This window comes from Diprion similis, chromosome 12, assembly GCF_021155765.1.
Source record: "Diprion similis isolate iyDipSimi1 chromosome 12, iyDipSimi1.1, whole genome shotgun sequence".
Lineage (NCBI taxonomy): Eukaryota > Metazoa > Arthropoda > Insecta > Hymenoptera > Diprionidae > Diprion > Diprion similis.
In genome coordinates this window covers 11007515-11020601 of record NC_060116.1, presented here as the reverse complement: position 1 = coordinate 11020601, position 13087 = coordinate 11007515, and the positions used below count along the sequence as shown (strand labels likewise).

The following is a 13087-nucleotide window of genomic DNA, read 5'->3' as shown; positions in this document are numbered from 1 at the left end:
AGGTATTGTAAAAATAATTTTGGATGTGGAAAGAATTTTCTATTTGCAGGTGATCGTTTTTTCATTTACTTTTTAATTTTTTTATTTTTTCCGAGAAAGAATTTTAGGAAAAGTAATGATATTACAAGAAAATCCTTCACTTTTGGCAAAATCCTTTTATCGTCTTGCTGAGCTTTTTTATTCGTCAAAGACAATTTCGAAAGTTGGTACAAACACCGGCTGGAAACGACGATTTCCTTTTGTTTTTTTTTTAAATTGATAACAACACAAAACGCATTTGAACTCCAGTTGAACAAGCTAACTATACTACGGCTAAATGCATCCGCGTTGAAATCCGCAATTCGATTTTTATTTCACAACATAGCGTAAAGCACTCTCACCGTTACCTGAACGTTTCCCAAGTATTTAACGTTCGCACTTGCACAATGCTCGCTAAACGGCGTAACAATGCGCAGGTGAGTACTTCACCAATGCCTTTGTTATGTATCGCAAAGTCTAACGAGTATTGCTGAAATATTACGAGCCAAGTTTACCGAGCATACCGAGTTTCTTGTGCGTACCTACTGTATCTAACAAGTATTGAAAGTATTATATCGATAGAAAAGATGAGCGCATCAGGTAACTTCAATACGCTGAGGTAATTGAAAGGGGCATAGAATCAGGTGTGGAAATTTATTACAACCAGATTATCCGTTGATCAAAGCAGTAGACAAGACGTAGGAAAAATAGTTTGCAATAAACGGGGATAAAAGAATCGATACAGAAATAAAAGCGGACCAATGCACGAGGCACAAGATGAAATATGTATGGTGGAATTCGCAAAACGAAAACGGAAACTATTCTATCGCTTCCAGGCTTTATATTATCGATAAAGTCCCGAAATTTTTTCAAATCTTTGTTGACACCGACAAAATTTACCAATAATTTATATACTTTCAGTTGTATTCTGCTAGCGTTGTCATGGCAATTCACGCACTGTGCAGCTGGGTCAAAGGTCAAAGACATCAGCACGACCGTCACGAGACAAATTCGGTCTCTTGGGTTTCCCGAGGGAAGCGGGATGGGAGTAATAATTATTTATTTCTTTCTTTCTTTATTTCTCATTTGTAACCCTTGTCTCCAGAATAGGATGGGAATTTGGTGATAAATCTTTCACCTCCCCCCCCCCCCCCCCCCCGTCGCCCCTTTCGTTGGAATGAAAAATTTCTGTTGGCATGAATATACAACTTACATAATACATATGTATGTGTTGTGCTTTCTATTACTAGAACGATAATGGAATTTTAGATATTCTTTGCGATTGGTATCCCGCTGGACATCCCGAACCAGTCTGTTACATTCTCGTTCTACTTTGAGGCAAATTATTTGCTACCCGATCCTCCAAGTGTAGCTGAAACTGAATCCGAGCAAACTTTTCACAGAAGAAGTATAAACAGAAGTTTGGCATACCAACTTATCGAGAGCAAGCTGGACGGGTAATTAAACAAATATTTGTTCAACGTTCACGGTAAAGGATCGACTGTGGTTTAATTTTTTCCTCGTTATAAACCGCGAAGAAAGTTTCACTCTTCAGAGCGCATCCCAAGAAGGTCCTTTTTACCTTCATACGTGTATGTATAGTATACATGTACATTGTGTGTATGTATAATTATAAGTTAGTCATTAAAACATCGCTCTACATCTGCATGTAGACACCCGATATTTCTTTGCCTCTTCCAATTATTCCTGAAGTAATAAAAATGTATAAATATGGTTTCACGTGAAGTGTACATTGTATGAACGTAATGTTATGTATGTCAGGACTCAAAGGCAGTTAACAGAATTTTATACACTTTGTATAAAATCCTTTTGAAGAATTTCTTGTTTTCATGAACTCAATCTTCTTACGAATATTCATATTTCCAAGGGCTGGCTATCCAGGAAGATCTTGTCTCCTGAGGAGCATTTGCGAAGCCAGGGTCAATCCGGTTGGAAACAATGGTTTACTCGGTGATATTATTCATATACTATTCACGTAAGTTGACTATTTTACCAAGCAACGATGGATATATGATATATTTACGAGCGTGCAATATAGCGCCTCAAACTTTGCTGGAAGATAATAATTTTGGATGAATTATACAAGGAGTATCAAGGCACAGAAAAGTTTGCGCGAGCTATTGTGTTTTTATTTCGTTGTTTCTCGTTATTATTCATCATTCTAAAGATACAGCAAAACCGAGTTTCATAATTAAATACAGCCCACTTGGAGTTGTGAATTTTCTGCGATACAATGAGGTCATATGATATTTGCGATCTCGACGATTTTATTCAATGTTCAATGATACTCAACCAATTAATTTTCAGACCATCGACATCTGCGAAGGAGAATCTCCCACCGGAAATAATCGAGGCTGAGAACATGAACGATTGCGTCAATTTCCACAAGCGATGCCCTATAAGTTTGTTGGATCTTATCAGCGAAACACAACAATGACAGAGCTGTACAGCGTATCGTTTTCAATAAAAACAAAATGTAACTTATAGACTCTAGATAATAACGTTGACGTATCGCAGGCCACGATAAAGGTACGATGTAAAAGGAAATAAGACATAAAAAAGAAAGAACAATTAAATTTCTATCCCAACGCATGTGTCGGATTTATGGGATTATACTTAGTCAGAATTTTTGAAAAATCTATTTTTTACGTATATTCAATTATATACACATAAAATTTCATGTCGATCCAAAAAATATTCTCCAAGTTACGCGCACATTTTCAAAGACGCGTTGGAGCGTTTGAAAGTTCTTTTGAAACTTTGAACGCGTTTTTCTTAAAACTAAGTTTTTAAAGTCGATGATCAAAATCTCCCGGCAACGGCTGAACCGGTTATGAATATATCTTCACAGTCCTTAATCGAAGGTTTTTTCTCGTCGATAAATAATTTTCATTTTATAAACAAACTAAGATGAAATTTTTTATGAAAAATTGAATTTATTTTAAAGAAGCCACCGTTTTGTTCAAAATTAATATTTGACCTATTCCTTAGACTGAAGACCAGATAATACCTTACATTAACTAAATCTTTGTTGTTTTTTCATTTCACATGATCCAGGTGGTGCTCGCAAAGATCGGCTATAGCAACTTTAAAAATCATTATTTTTACAAATAAAAAATATCAAAAGGAAGTTCAATGTTACCCCAATATTCACACAAATTTTCACTCTAATAAATTAAAATCTCTCTTCATGAAAAATACTTGAAAAAAATCACTTTTTTTCTCCGTCTGGCCTCCAGACAAGAGGCACATCAGTGTTTAAACCTCGGCAAAGTTCGTCACAGTTCGGGTAAGATCGTATGACGTATGCCATCGAGAGTACAGCTTGGTATCAGCTGACAGCTCATAGTCCAGATGTAAACAATGTTGGTGTGCTGTGCGATGTCAGTTACAGTCTGATTGAACATCTCAGCGAAAATGAACACTTACGCTCTACAACTAACGTTGCTTTTCGCGCTCGGAATAATCGAGCTCTGCAGTTGTTCATCGAAAATCGTAAGTTATCCACCGAATGACGTATAATTAAACTGAAACGTCGCCCTTTCACATCTCGCTGCATCGTGAATTACACCCAAGTGTTTTTGAAAACCTGTTGAATACAGACGTTAGCCTTAACAAGTTGTGACAATGGGCGACTGACCGTGATTTGATCACGTTTAATGCGTCACATCGACACACCCCTTGATTCGCGGAGAAGAGAATTTCTTTTGTGGAAAACATTTCATAACCTAAAATTTCCTTTCGCTTTGTATTCGCAGAATTTTTTCTCAAATTTAATTCCGATTATTCTGGCGAGGAAGACTTGCTTTTTTCCTTTCGTTTCAAGCTTCTTTTTTCTTTTCTTTTTCAGTCTCAGGTAACTATCAACCCGAACTGTGGCGAATACTGCGAGAGTAATAACGTTACGACGGTTTACTTGCGCACTGAAAGTTCGACCGATTCTCTCCACTATATTTGGGACTTCAGCGGCAAACCGTCTGTTCTATTGGCTGTCACTAAACCGTCGGCACAATTGAAAGTCGATTGGAAAAAGTTCCTTTGGGGTAAAGATGAATCTTTAAAATTCACCGAGGCTCCAAATTATACTTTCGGAATTACGGTGTTGAAGGTACGTGTTATACGCTGTCTTTTTATTCTTTCTTGTATACCAAAAATTTTTCATCTTACAGAGGATTGGCAAAAACAGAAAACATGAATTTTTCATTCTTAGATCGGAATGTGTGTCATTCGACAGTATCAACTCGTTATTAATGCGTGCTATGCAATCGTTTCATTTTGTTATTATCTTGTCTTGGTGTATTGTCAACAGATATACGAGTTCAATGATGTCAACGATACAGGCTCCATGGATAATGTTGGGCCTGAAAACATCAACGTATTACACCCCAAGAAATTCAGATGGGACAGAAAGTCCTATTCTCAAAATGACGATTACTTTGAACTGAGCATGGAGGGAACTGACTACGAGTCCGGAAGTATACAGAGAAATGGGACCATCAAATTTTTGGTTAGTCGATGATCTACTGATGTAACAATGGTTATTTATTTTGAGTCATTTATTTTACAGCTGAACAGGTTCTGGAAGCTCGACCATTCTGACATAATGCCGCATATATTACACTCTGAAAATGCAACGCAGATTGACATCATTATTGACAATTTTCAAACCAACTCGTCATTTGAAAACAGCAGATTTGCTATTGAGCTACTGATCATCGCTGACCATAGCCTGAATTCTTCTATGAAAATTGATGTCAAGAAAACCCTGGACGACGAACACACACCTGGCATATTCGAGGTATTTGAGTCCCAATTGTTCGTTGCACCTTTTTACATTGAATAGAAGGTATTTCGAAATTACTCAGACCTGAATGGATTCTGTTTTCTTTTCAAATTACTAGATGGTAGAAATTACCACACCGGTCTGCGAGATAGTAGATCATAAAGAGATGTGCGACCAACGAATCGGAGAAGGCTACTTGCAATGGAGGCCTGTTTCATACACAGATGCGCAACGAGACGTCACGAGTTCGACTGAAGCCATTCATTATCCGTTGACCCGTGTCGCGAATCATGCACAAAGCGCGAATAATTCACTGCTGTACTCATACTATGGGTACAACATAGAAAACCTACTTATGCAGAAGGTCGTAGTATCTCTTGGTTCCAAAGGTGACGGATTTTACAAAAAAGGCAACTACTCGAGCTGGTAAGAGTTCTATTAAATGCATCGAGAATTATGCGTGCATGATAATCAACGAAAACATTGTTTCAGGACTTTTACCATTGGATACGGGAATCCCCCTGCTGAAAAATTCTCTTTTCTAGTAATAATGATTATATCGATTGGACTAGGCTTACCGGCAATCATTATGGTCGCTGCTGGTCTTTACGTGTGCGTAAGGAGACGTTACAAGCGGTCGGACACGCTATCGCTCAACAGCTAAGCCTGACTTTATTTATGTGATTTCAAATTAACGTTCAGACTATTCTACGACATTCTTAACAACAGTCGATGCTGCAAATAATGTACTAATACTCGGTACATTTTCGACGAGTAATGTTAATAAGCGTGCGTAAGAAGTCGGATGTGTGACCTTTGATTGTCAAATGTTTGTGCGTCGCGCCTGAAGAAACATGATAAGTCTTGAAAAAATATTTGTGAATTGTTCGACGTTGTATCTATATTTATACGTGTACATCACTATAGAAATATATGTTCGGAACTTAAGGCTGATAGGTTGATACGTAAGTGGAGAAAATGGGATCTAGCTTACTCCCTATTTCGCTAGTTGTTCAATGTTCATGTTTGTGTGAAAATTTGTGAGATTAGTTAGTAACAATTGATTTTTATTTTATACCTTTAGACAGGGTCAAGTAGTTAAATGCCATGACAAGATTTAAGAACAACATGATTATCAGTACTGCGGGTTACCATTGTTGTACAAAATATCGCACAGTTAAATTTACAAGCTTTTACATGATTAGCCACATTCATCTGCGCTTTATAAATACTTGAAAAAAAATCGACCTTCGGCGCGGGGCCGTGTTACTAAATGTCGACAAAAAAAAAAAAATTATTTTTACTCAAATACGTGAAAAAAACGGAAATTTTATATTTACGAAAATAAAACTTACAAGAGTAGTTCCTTTCGGGCCTGTTTCCCTAATATGTGAATCGGAATCTTCTAATTTTCCAGGAGACAGACTATTTTTGTATCGAAAATTTAATGCATCATTTGTTCATTTGATTGACATCTTTTTTATATTCATGAATTTGTGCCTTTACCTTATTATAAGTATACGTGATACGTGATTGCTTGCTGCAGGATATTTTCAATGCGATGATTTTCATATCGATTATGTACAATAAATTTAAATGATGAATAAGATAATACGAATTAAAAAGAATCTGCCATATTATTTTCCTCACAATCGCAGCCTGTGGTTGAACGCACGTAAAGTATCGTGACACGATTCAGAGCAGTGTCATTCTAATTTTTAACACTCTCTAGCCATCATCGGGAATTCTTTAACCAACTGACAAACTTAATGTTCCGAAAAATGAGTGATCAACCGTCAAATCTAAAGAGCGAAACCAACTCTAGACTGACTAGATAAATTTGTCATAGATCATTACTTACCACAAGTATAAAATTCATTATGCAATTCGTCCTACGTACGGTAATGATAAATCTAGTGCGACGCCGGTAAAGTAGTGATTGGAATACCAAACCGATAAGTTATCGACTGAAGCGTACGACTATAGGTGCACGCGGTAAGTGAAGTGTCAAAACTACACATGTTATCTAATCCTCAACTTATTTTCGCGTGCTATCGTTAAAACTAATTTCCCAGCTTATCAATGGACGGCCGCGTCACAGGGCCTTATCTAATCAAGAAACGTAATCGTGGATGAATATTCTCACCCACGTTTCAGCCCGATTGTTCAATAGCAGAACTCTTACATTGTAATTTCTGTCGTATTTCTTTCGCGGCTTATCTATAATTCCGCGTATCACATTATCCAACCTAATTACGGTAAATTATAAAGTAAGCTTAAGAGCTGTGCTAAAATCCAAGTGCAGTCAATATTCTTAGGCACCGATCGGTCGCAACGTTGTATAAATTATCTAAGTACTTCAATCATACCGCGCCGAATTCTTTACCCCGGCACGTGTGCATACCTAAATATCAAACTACCACCAATCGCAAGTGTAACAGGTAAAGCAAAGTGAGAAAGCAGGTAGGTACGAAATTGAAGATGACATCGGAGGAACGTCCATACTATACATATACCCTTTAAATCGCCTTCAACTACCCCACCTTTCTCCGTTTTCCACCTGAAAAAACGAGAGACGGAAGGGAGGTGAAAATCAATGAAACGCGTCATTCGTACACCGTACCGTGTGTACATCAACATTGGAAAATCAATGGGCGAGTGTGACGTCACAGTCCCGCCTCGCCGCGAGCCAATGGCCTGGCTTCTCCCCCCTCCAGTCTAACAGACTGAACCGACTTTGGTATCCTCGTCTCGCACGCCGGCTGCCTTGTCATTCCAAAGCGGACAGCCGTGTTGTACGGAAGCGTAAAGCAATTATTGAGAAGAGCTAATTCTCTCGCTGGTGAAAGACCGCGCGCATACACAATTCATACGTTGACGTGTGTAGTTTCACCGTAGTTCATAATCGTTTGACGAAGAAAATAAACGAATAAGAAAAAGCAATAACAGCACAGGATAATTAGACATTCATTCAGTTGCGAATCTAGGAGGGACAGAAAGTTCGAAGAAGTGAGCGAAGTTTGACCGAAGTTGGGACTAGTCGCTCGCTCCGATTCCCTGCGCAGATCGTCGACGTCGCATCAGTGTGAACCGCTAAGTGTCCAACGGACTTTTCGATACCTTCTCACACCTCATCACTCCGCGTTTAAACCGGAAGAAACTCTCGAGGATATCAAGATGGCCTTTATGATGCCCGTTGTGAAAAACGAGTGGGATATCTACAAGACTAATCGAAGCAGACGATCCTCCGAGTGCTCGAATCCTCAGGCTTGTCGCAGTCGCAAGGTAAATTGCTCTCTTTTCAATGCCTAATTGCCGTTTTGAACATTATGCGACGCCATTTTGTCGCACGTGCTGTCATACGCGAGTCGTCTGCGAGTGTGTTTGTTTACCTCAAATGCACACATGTATCCTGCGTGTTCCTGATTCCTCGAACGACAGTCATTTCTTCCATTTCATCTCTCTCTCGATCTTCTTTTTTCCTCAAGCCGATCGCCAGTGCGCTCAAGGTGCATGTTTAGAAAGTTTCACATCGCTAGAGGATCGGGTGGCGATCCCTTCCTTTCCGACCGAGCGCATTGCCCACGGTTTGACGAATATTCTAGAACCTTGGCTGGCATTCCGGCCGCACAGAGGTTCTAACGGCACTTTGTACGATCGAACGACCCTGATGAGATCGACAGAACAACTGTCTCGTTTCCTTGATCCCACCTTTGGATATAGTTGCAGAATATTTGCAGCCATACGATTTCCGAAAGTGTTTTGATGCATTCGAGTCGCGGGAATTTTTAGCCTGTGACTGGTGTCAATATACGGCGAATCGCAATCGCTGACGAATTAAATAAACGGAGCTGCAATATTTCTGCGAATCGATATTACGCAGCTGACGCAACGCTTGTCGATTATTTTGTAATTATTTTCAAATCGCAATTGGCCATTCAACGCCGGTTGTAAACTCCGTCCAAAATCAATCCGACATTAGCAAAAACCGAGACTACCGATGTGGAACAGTCATGCAGCGGCATTCCTTAGATCAGTGATTCTCATGCAAAATTCACTCGACGCAAATAGATCCTCGCTTATAGCTACGCGTGTATACCAACACCTCTAAATTGTTGCAGCTTTTACTTTGAAATCTGACACCGTAACTAAATTAAACACATCTATTTTTGTAACGTGCAATTTCCTCGAATATATCTAGTGCAAACAATTGCACCTATTCACACGAAAGCATTGACATGCATTTATTTATTCTCGTTACACATACGAAGCGCCTAACATTGTCACGTTATTGTCATGATTCCTATAAAGCCTTGTAAGTCGGCTCAATTTCACCTTATTTACCGATATAGATATTTCTGGCTTCTTCACGTCCCTAATGACGGTATTATCTTGCGTAAATAGCGTTATCGATCAATCGCCTCAGGCCGTGACCAGCTCGACTTCCGGTTTGTAAATACCATGTACACGAATAACCCGTATCGCGATTTTGGTCAAGAAAATTTCAGCAATAGATTTAGGACTGCTTGCAACGGTCTGATATCCAGCCGCGATTAGTTAATCTGTTCTCATAATCCGTTGACCGAATAGTCAAATAGGCTCGTGTCCTACTATCTCAAATATTTATCTGTTTACCTATTTGTATTTAGATTTCTCATCTATTTCTAAATACGGCTAATTATGTACTTGGAATGATATTATCTGAGAACCACTAATGGTCGATTGAGTTGAGAATCACTGCGATTTAGGCGAACGACACGCCGGTTTGTTTATGATGCGCCCTTAAATGGCGCCTCATCTTTCGCAGCTGACGTGTTCAGGAAGGAAAATGTACGTAACCTACTCTCGAAGGTGTATAATATACCTGCTTCAGTTCGTGGTCGTAACACAGACCGCTATTATGACACGAGGCACACGCGCGCATGGTATTAATTGAGATACTGTAAATATAAACAGTGCCACGTGGTCTCAGACAAGGACGGGGATATCAATTTCTTGTTGTACTTGTTATTGGACCTAAAAATTCACTCTCGGTTAAACCTCTTTATTATTCGCGTATACTTGTAACATGTTTAATTCGTCAACCTTCAGAAGGTGCACAGGATGTGTTGTAAAATTATAGCTTTTGGGCATTTCGGATGAATTTCGAGGTCTGGAATTATGCATTTAACTATGCGTGTATGTATTACGTGTTATTCATTTCGACGGTAAGTCATAACATTGAAAAGAAGACATTAATGATGCATCAGTCTGGTAATATGATGTACATGTAAAATTATGATAACGTGATTGCGTTGTTCGGATACTTAAGAGAAATAGGATATTCGACAAACTTGAATATTAAAATCGGTCGAGAACTAAAAAAATATGAACTGCGTCTTGAGGAGAATCTAAATCATGGAGGTGAAACAAACACACATTAACGGTTCTAAAGAATTTCATGCATAACTTCAATCAATTCTTTGAAATAATAGAAACGTGTTCCTACCACGAAATACCGGATATAGTTTGTGAAAAGAATTGAATCAAAGCTGCAACTACTTCGCGTTCGGAATAAAATTATCTTCATTTCACGATAATTAGATTTGCAACAAAACTGCGAACTTGACGGTAACGCGTCGCTAATTAATTTTCACTCAAAATTACAATCAAAAATGATTTCGAACAAAGTGAAATACCAAAATGCAAATTCCTAGATAATTGTGCCTATAAAATTGAAGAAAACGTTGCGCAAACGGAAATTCGTTGAAATCGGATCAAATCAATTTAAATGTGATATACAACAGGATCAAGAAACGAAAACTGAATAAACCTAATACCAATGAGTCGAATTTGAATCAACTAAATGCGCAGTCTAATATCACGTGTATATTTTCGAACTCTAGAAAGGTAGACGCTCACCAAATCCGGGTATCTTAGCCTCTCCATCAGCCGCAGCAAATTCTTCCCGCGCCCGAGGCGGTTTTATTTGTAATAAGGAACCGCCTGTAGGTAATAGCCTCAAAGTTCGCATTGAAAAGACGCTTTGTCATATATTTACAGACAGGCGAACGATGGGCTAAAATATATTTCAAACGATCCATCATTACACGTCGGGGGGCAAAGTTTCCGCGTGCGATCCAGCCTCCGGTAACCGATACCGAAATATCGATAACTTCCTGCTTGATTTAACCTTGCGGGCACGTACATTCCCAACCTCGCGTATAAGACGGCATAGATCAGAAAAGTGAGTTTTCCGATTTCATTCTACAAGAGGAAACGGATTTCTGTGTTGCAGGTTTCGGAGTGCTCCAAATCCGAAGGACCTTCGCTGTCGACGTCGCCGGGTTCCGATTACCTCACTTCCCCAGCTCATCGACCGATCCCACTGACCTCTCGCCAGTTCTCCCGAACTTCATCCAGAGCCTCGCAAAGCTCGCTTCAAAGTCCGAGCAAGAGCACCGGTAGTTCACCGCCGAAGACCGGAAGCTCAAGTTCGTTGAACAAGTTCCACAACAGGCTCGTAGACAAGCTGAAACGCTCGCTGAAGAAAGCAGACGACAATTCAGCAGACCAGCGGAACCTTTCGTGAGACAGTCAAGCGGTTTCGGGCCGGCAACCCGTTTCCGGTTCGAAACCAATCGAGTTTCGTCGCCCCTCAGCTCCTTCCGGCTCCGGGACAAGTCTCAAATTTTTGTCTCGCTCCTGTCCGGATCCAGACCCGGACCCACCAGTCGCCTGGTGAACGGGGATCCCGAGGGATCCCCTCGCGTTCCTCTCCCTCGTCGGAGTTATCCTCACGATACGTCAAATTTTGAAGAGAGAGAAACGAGTGTCGTTTCTCGGACGGCGTCCGTGACACGTTGCGATGTATGTCAAGATCAATCAATCAATCAATCGGAAACTGCAGTACGTACACTGAGTAAGAGGAGAGCACGGTAATGGCGTCAGGGAAATGGCCAACTTTACGAAAACTTGAACAATGTCATCGGATTTAAAGGAAAATCGCAGAGAAGAAACGATAATCAACATCACACCGTCGGTTTACCGATAAAAGCTTTGATTCTGCTGATTGCTGCTGCTGCTGCTGCTGCTGCACCGATGCACATCTCAACTGCAGGCCTGTATATTCGTATAAAGTATAAGATATTTGAGTATCGGGCAAACTAAGTAAAGATCGGCTCTTTACGGAAGGCTTGATCAAAAATGGAAAAAAAGAAAAAAAAAAAAAAAAACTTAAACATACGCATAACAACCGGTCGTCAGTTGTTTCGATGAGGTCGCCACTCCGCAGAGTCTCTCACTTACACTCATCACTCCTTTCTCCCTCTTTTTACTCTTCTCTTTTCTTTCTTTTACCCAACCGACTGCCGTTCTTTCTTCCATGTGCTCTCAATCCCTCCGATCAACTCTGGGGCTTCACCGTTCAATATCTGGTAAGATTTTGCCTCGTTGTCTCTAGGTATAGATATTATGTAAGGAGGCAAAGGAAAAACATCGCATGAAGAGTATAAAATTGATCGATTATTCGTTCCTGAATATTGTCCGAAGAATAACGAAGGATGAGTTAAATTCATAGCTTCTTTATGCTAGAAGAAAATTTCAGTCATTAGGTGTGCACGAATATCGTTTAGTTCCTTTCATCTCGGATTTTCGCAAGCTATTTGCAATATTATGAGACGAAAAATCGTGTTTGACGCTGGCGATCGAAGATATCCGAATATTCGGATACGTATACCGAATCTATGATACACCATATGTAATATAATGTGAAAATATTTTGACGGATGAGTGAAGATAATATTGCACATTTATCTGTATGTATGTATAAAAATTTGACAGCATCGCAGAGTTGATTTTTTAGTATATAATACAATACGATATTATAGGTAAGAGTGACTGTTGAAGAATGAAAGCCTAGCTAAAGACTTATTTTAATCGATTAAAAAGAAATTGATAAAATTAAACAAAAGATAAAATTATGAGAGAAGTGCAGATTTCAAATTTATCGGACCTTTATTAACATATTAGTATGTACTTTAAATATTATTGATTAATCAGAATCTATGTATATGCTGTATACATCGCATAGCCCGCTAGTGCAGGCAGTCAGTCAACCTGACGATAGATCCTCGAACGATTCGAACAAGAATCAATATACGAAGCTTTATTCTAACTATCGTTTCATTTATAACGCATATACGACAACTATAGAAATGCTTGCTTATATGATATTCAGCCATTTATTCGTCGTTATTCATCGTGTACAGGTTTTATTTGAAAATA

General features: G+C 39.3%; 3 protein-coding genes across 3 annotated transcripts; all 3 read left to right on the top strand.

Annotated features, from left to right (window-relative positions):
- The first annotated feature begins 575 nt into the window (after positions 1-575).
- On the top strand, positions 576-2509 carry LOC124413378. The gene is made up of 5 exons (XM_046893914.1): positions 576-637; positions 940-1066; positions 1288-1475; positions 1907-2014; positions 2347-2509. The coding sequence occupies exons 1-5, from the start codon at positions 606-608 to the stop codon at positions 2474-2476; spliced, it is 585 nt and encodes a 194-aa protein (XP_046749870.1). The 5' UTR covers positions 576-605; the 3' UTR covers positions 2477-2509.
- Positions 2510-3373: 864 nt separating this feature from the next.
- Positions 3374-6450, top strand: LOC124413372 (glycosylated lysosomal membrane protein-like). The gene is made up of 6 exons (XM_046893906.1): positions 3374-3534; positions 3890-4147; positions 4349-4546; positions 4607-4837; positions 4941-5248; positions 5315-6450. The coding sequence occupies exons 1-6, from the start codon at positions 3457-3459 to the stop codon at positions 5484-5486; spliced, it is 1245 nt and encodes a 414-aa protein (XP_046749862.1). The 5' UTR covers positions 3374-3456; the 3' UTR covers positions 5487-6450.
- Positions 6451-7601: 1151 nt separating this feature from the next.
- LOC124413379 lies at positions 7602-12570 on the top strand. The gene is made up of 3 exons (XM_046893915.1): positions 7602-7863; positions 7914-8107; positions 11100-12570. Exons 2-3 carry the CDS (start codon positions 8000-8002, stop codon positions 11391-11393), a joined length of 402 nt encoding a protein of 133 aa, XP_046749871.1. The 5' UTR covers positions 7602-7863; positions 7914-7999; the 3' UTR covers positions 11394-12570.
- The last annotated feature ends 517 nt before the right edge of the window (positions 12571-13087 follow it).

Coding starts and splice junctions, on each gene's coding strand:
- LOC124413379 (XM_046893915.1), top strand. CDS start 8,000: ATGGCCTTTATGATGCCCGTTGTGAAAAACGAGTGGGATATCTACAAG. Junction 8,108..11,099: donor AGGCTTGTCGCAGTCGCAAG/GTAAATTGCTCT, acceptor TCTGTGTTGCAG/GTTTCGGAGTGCTCCAAATC.
- LOC124413372 (XM_046893906.1), top strand. CDS start 3,457: ATGAACACTTACGCTCTACAACTAACGTTGCTTTTCGCGCTCGGAATA. Junction 4,547..4,606: donor ATGGGACCATCAAATTTTTG/GTTAGTCGATGA, acceptor TTTATTTTACAG/CTGAACAGGTTCTGGAAGCT. Junction 4,838..4,940: donor ACACACCTGGCATATTCGAG/GTATTTGAGTCC, acceptor TCAAATTACTAG/ATGGTAGAAATTACCACACC.
- LOC124413378 (XM_046893914.1), top strand. CDS start 606: ATGAGCGCATCAGGTAACTTCAATACGCTGAG. Junction 638..939: donor GGTAACTTCAATACGCTGAG/GTAATTGAAAGG, acceptor ATATACTTTCAG/TTGTATTCTGCTAGCGTTGT. Junction 2,015..2,346: donor ATTATTCATATACTATTCAC/GTAAGTTGACTA, acceptor ATTAATTTTCAG/ACCATCGACATCTGCGAAGG.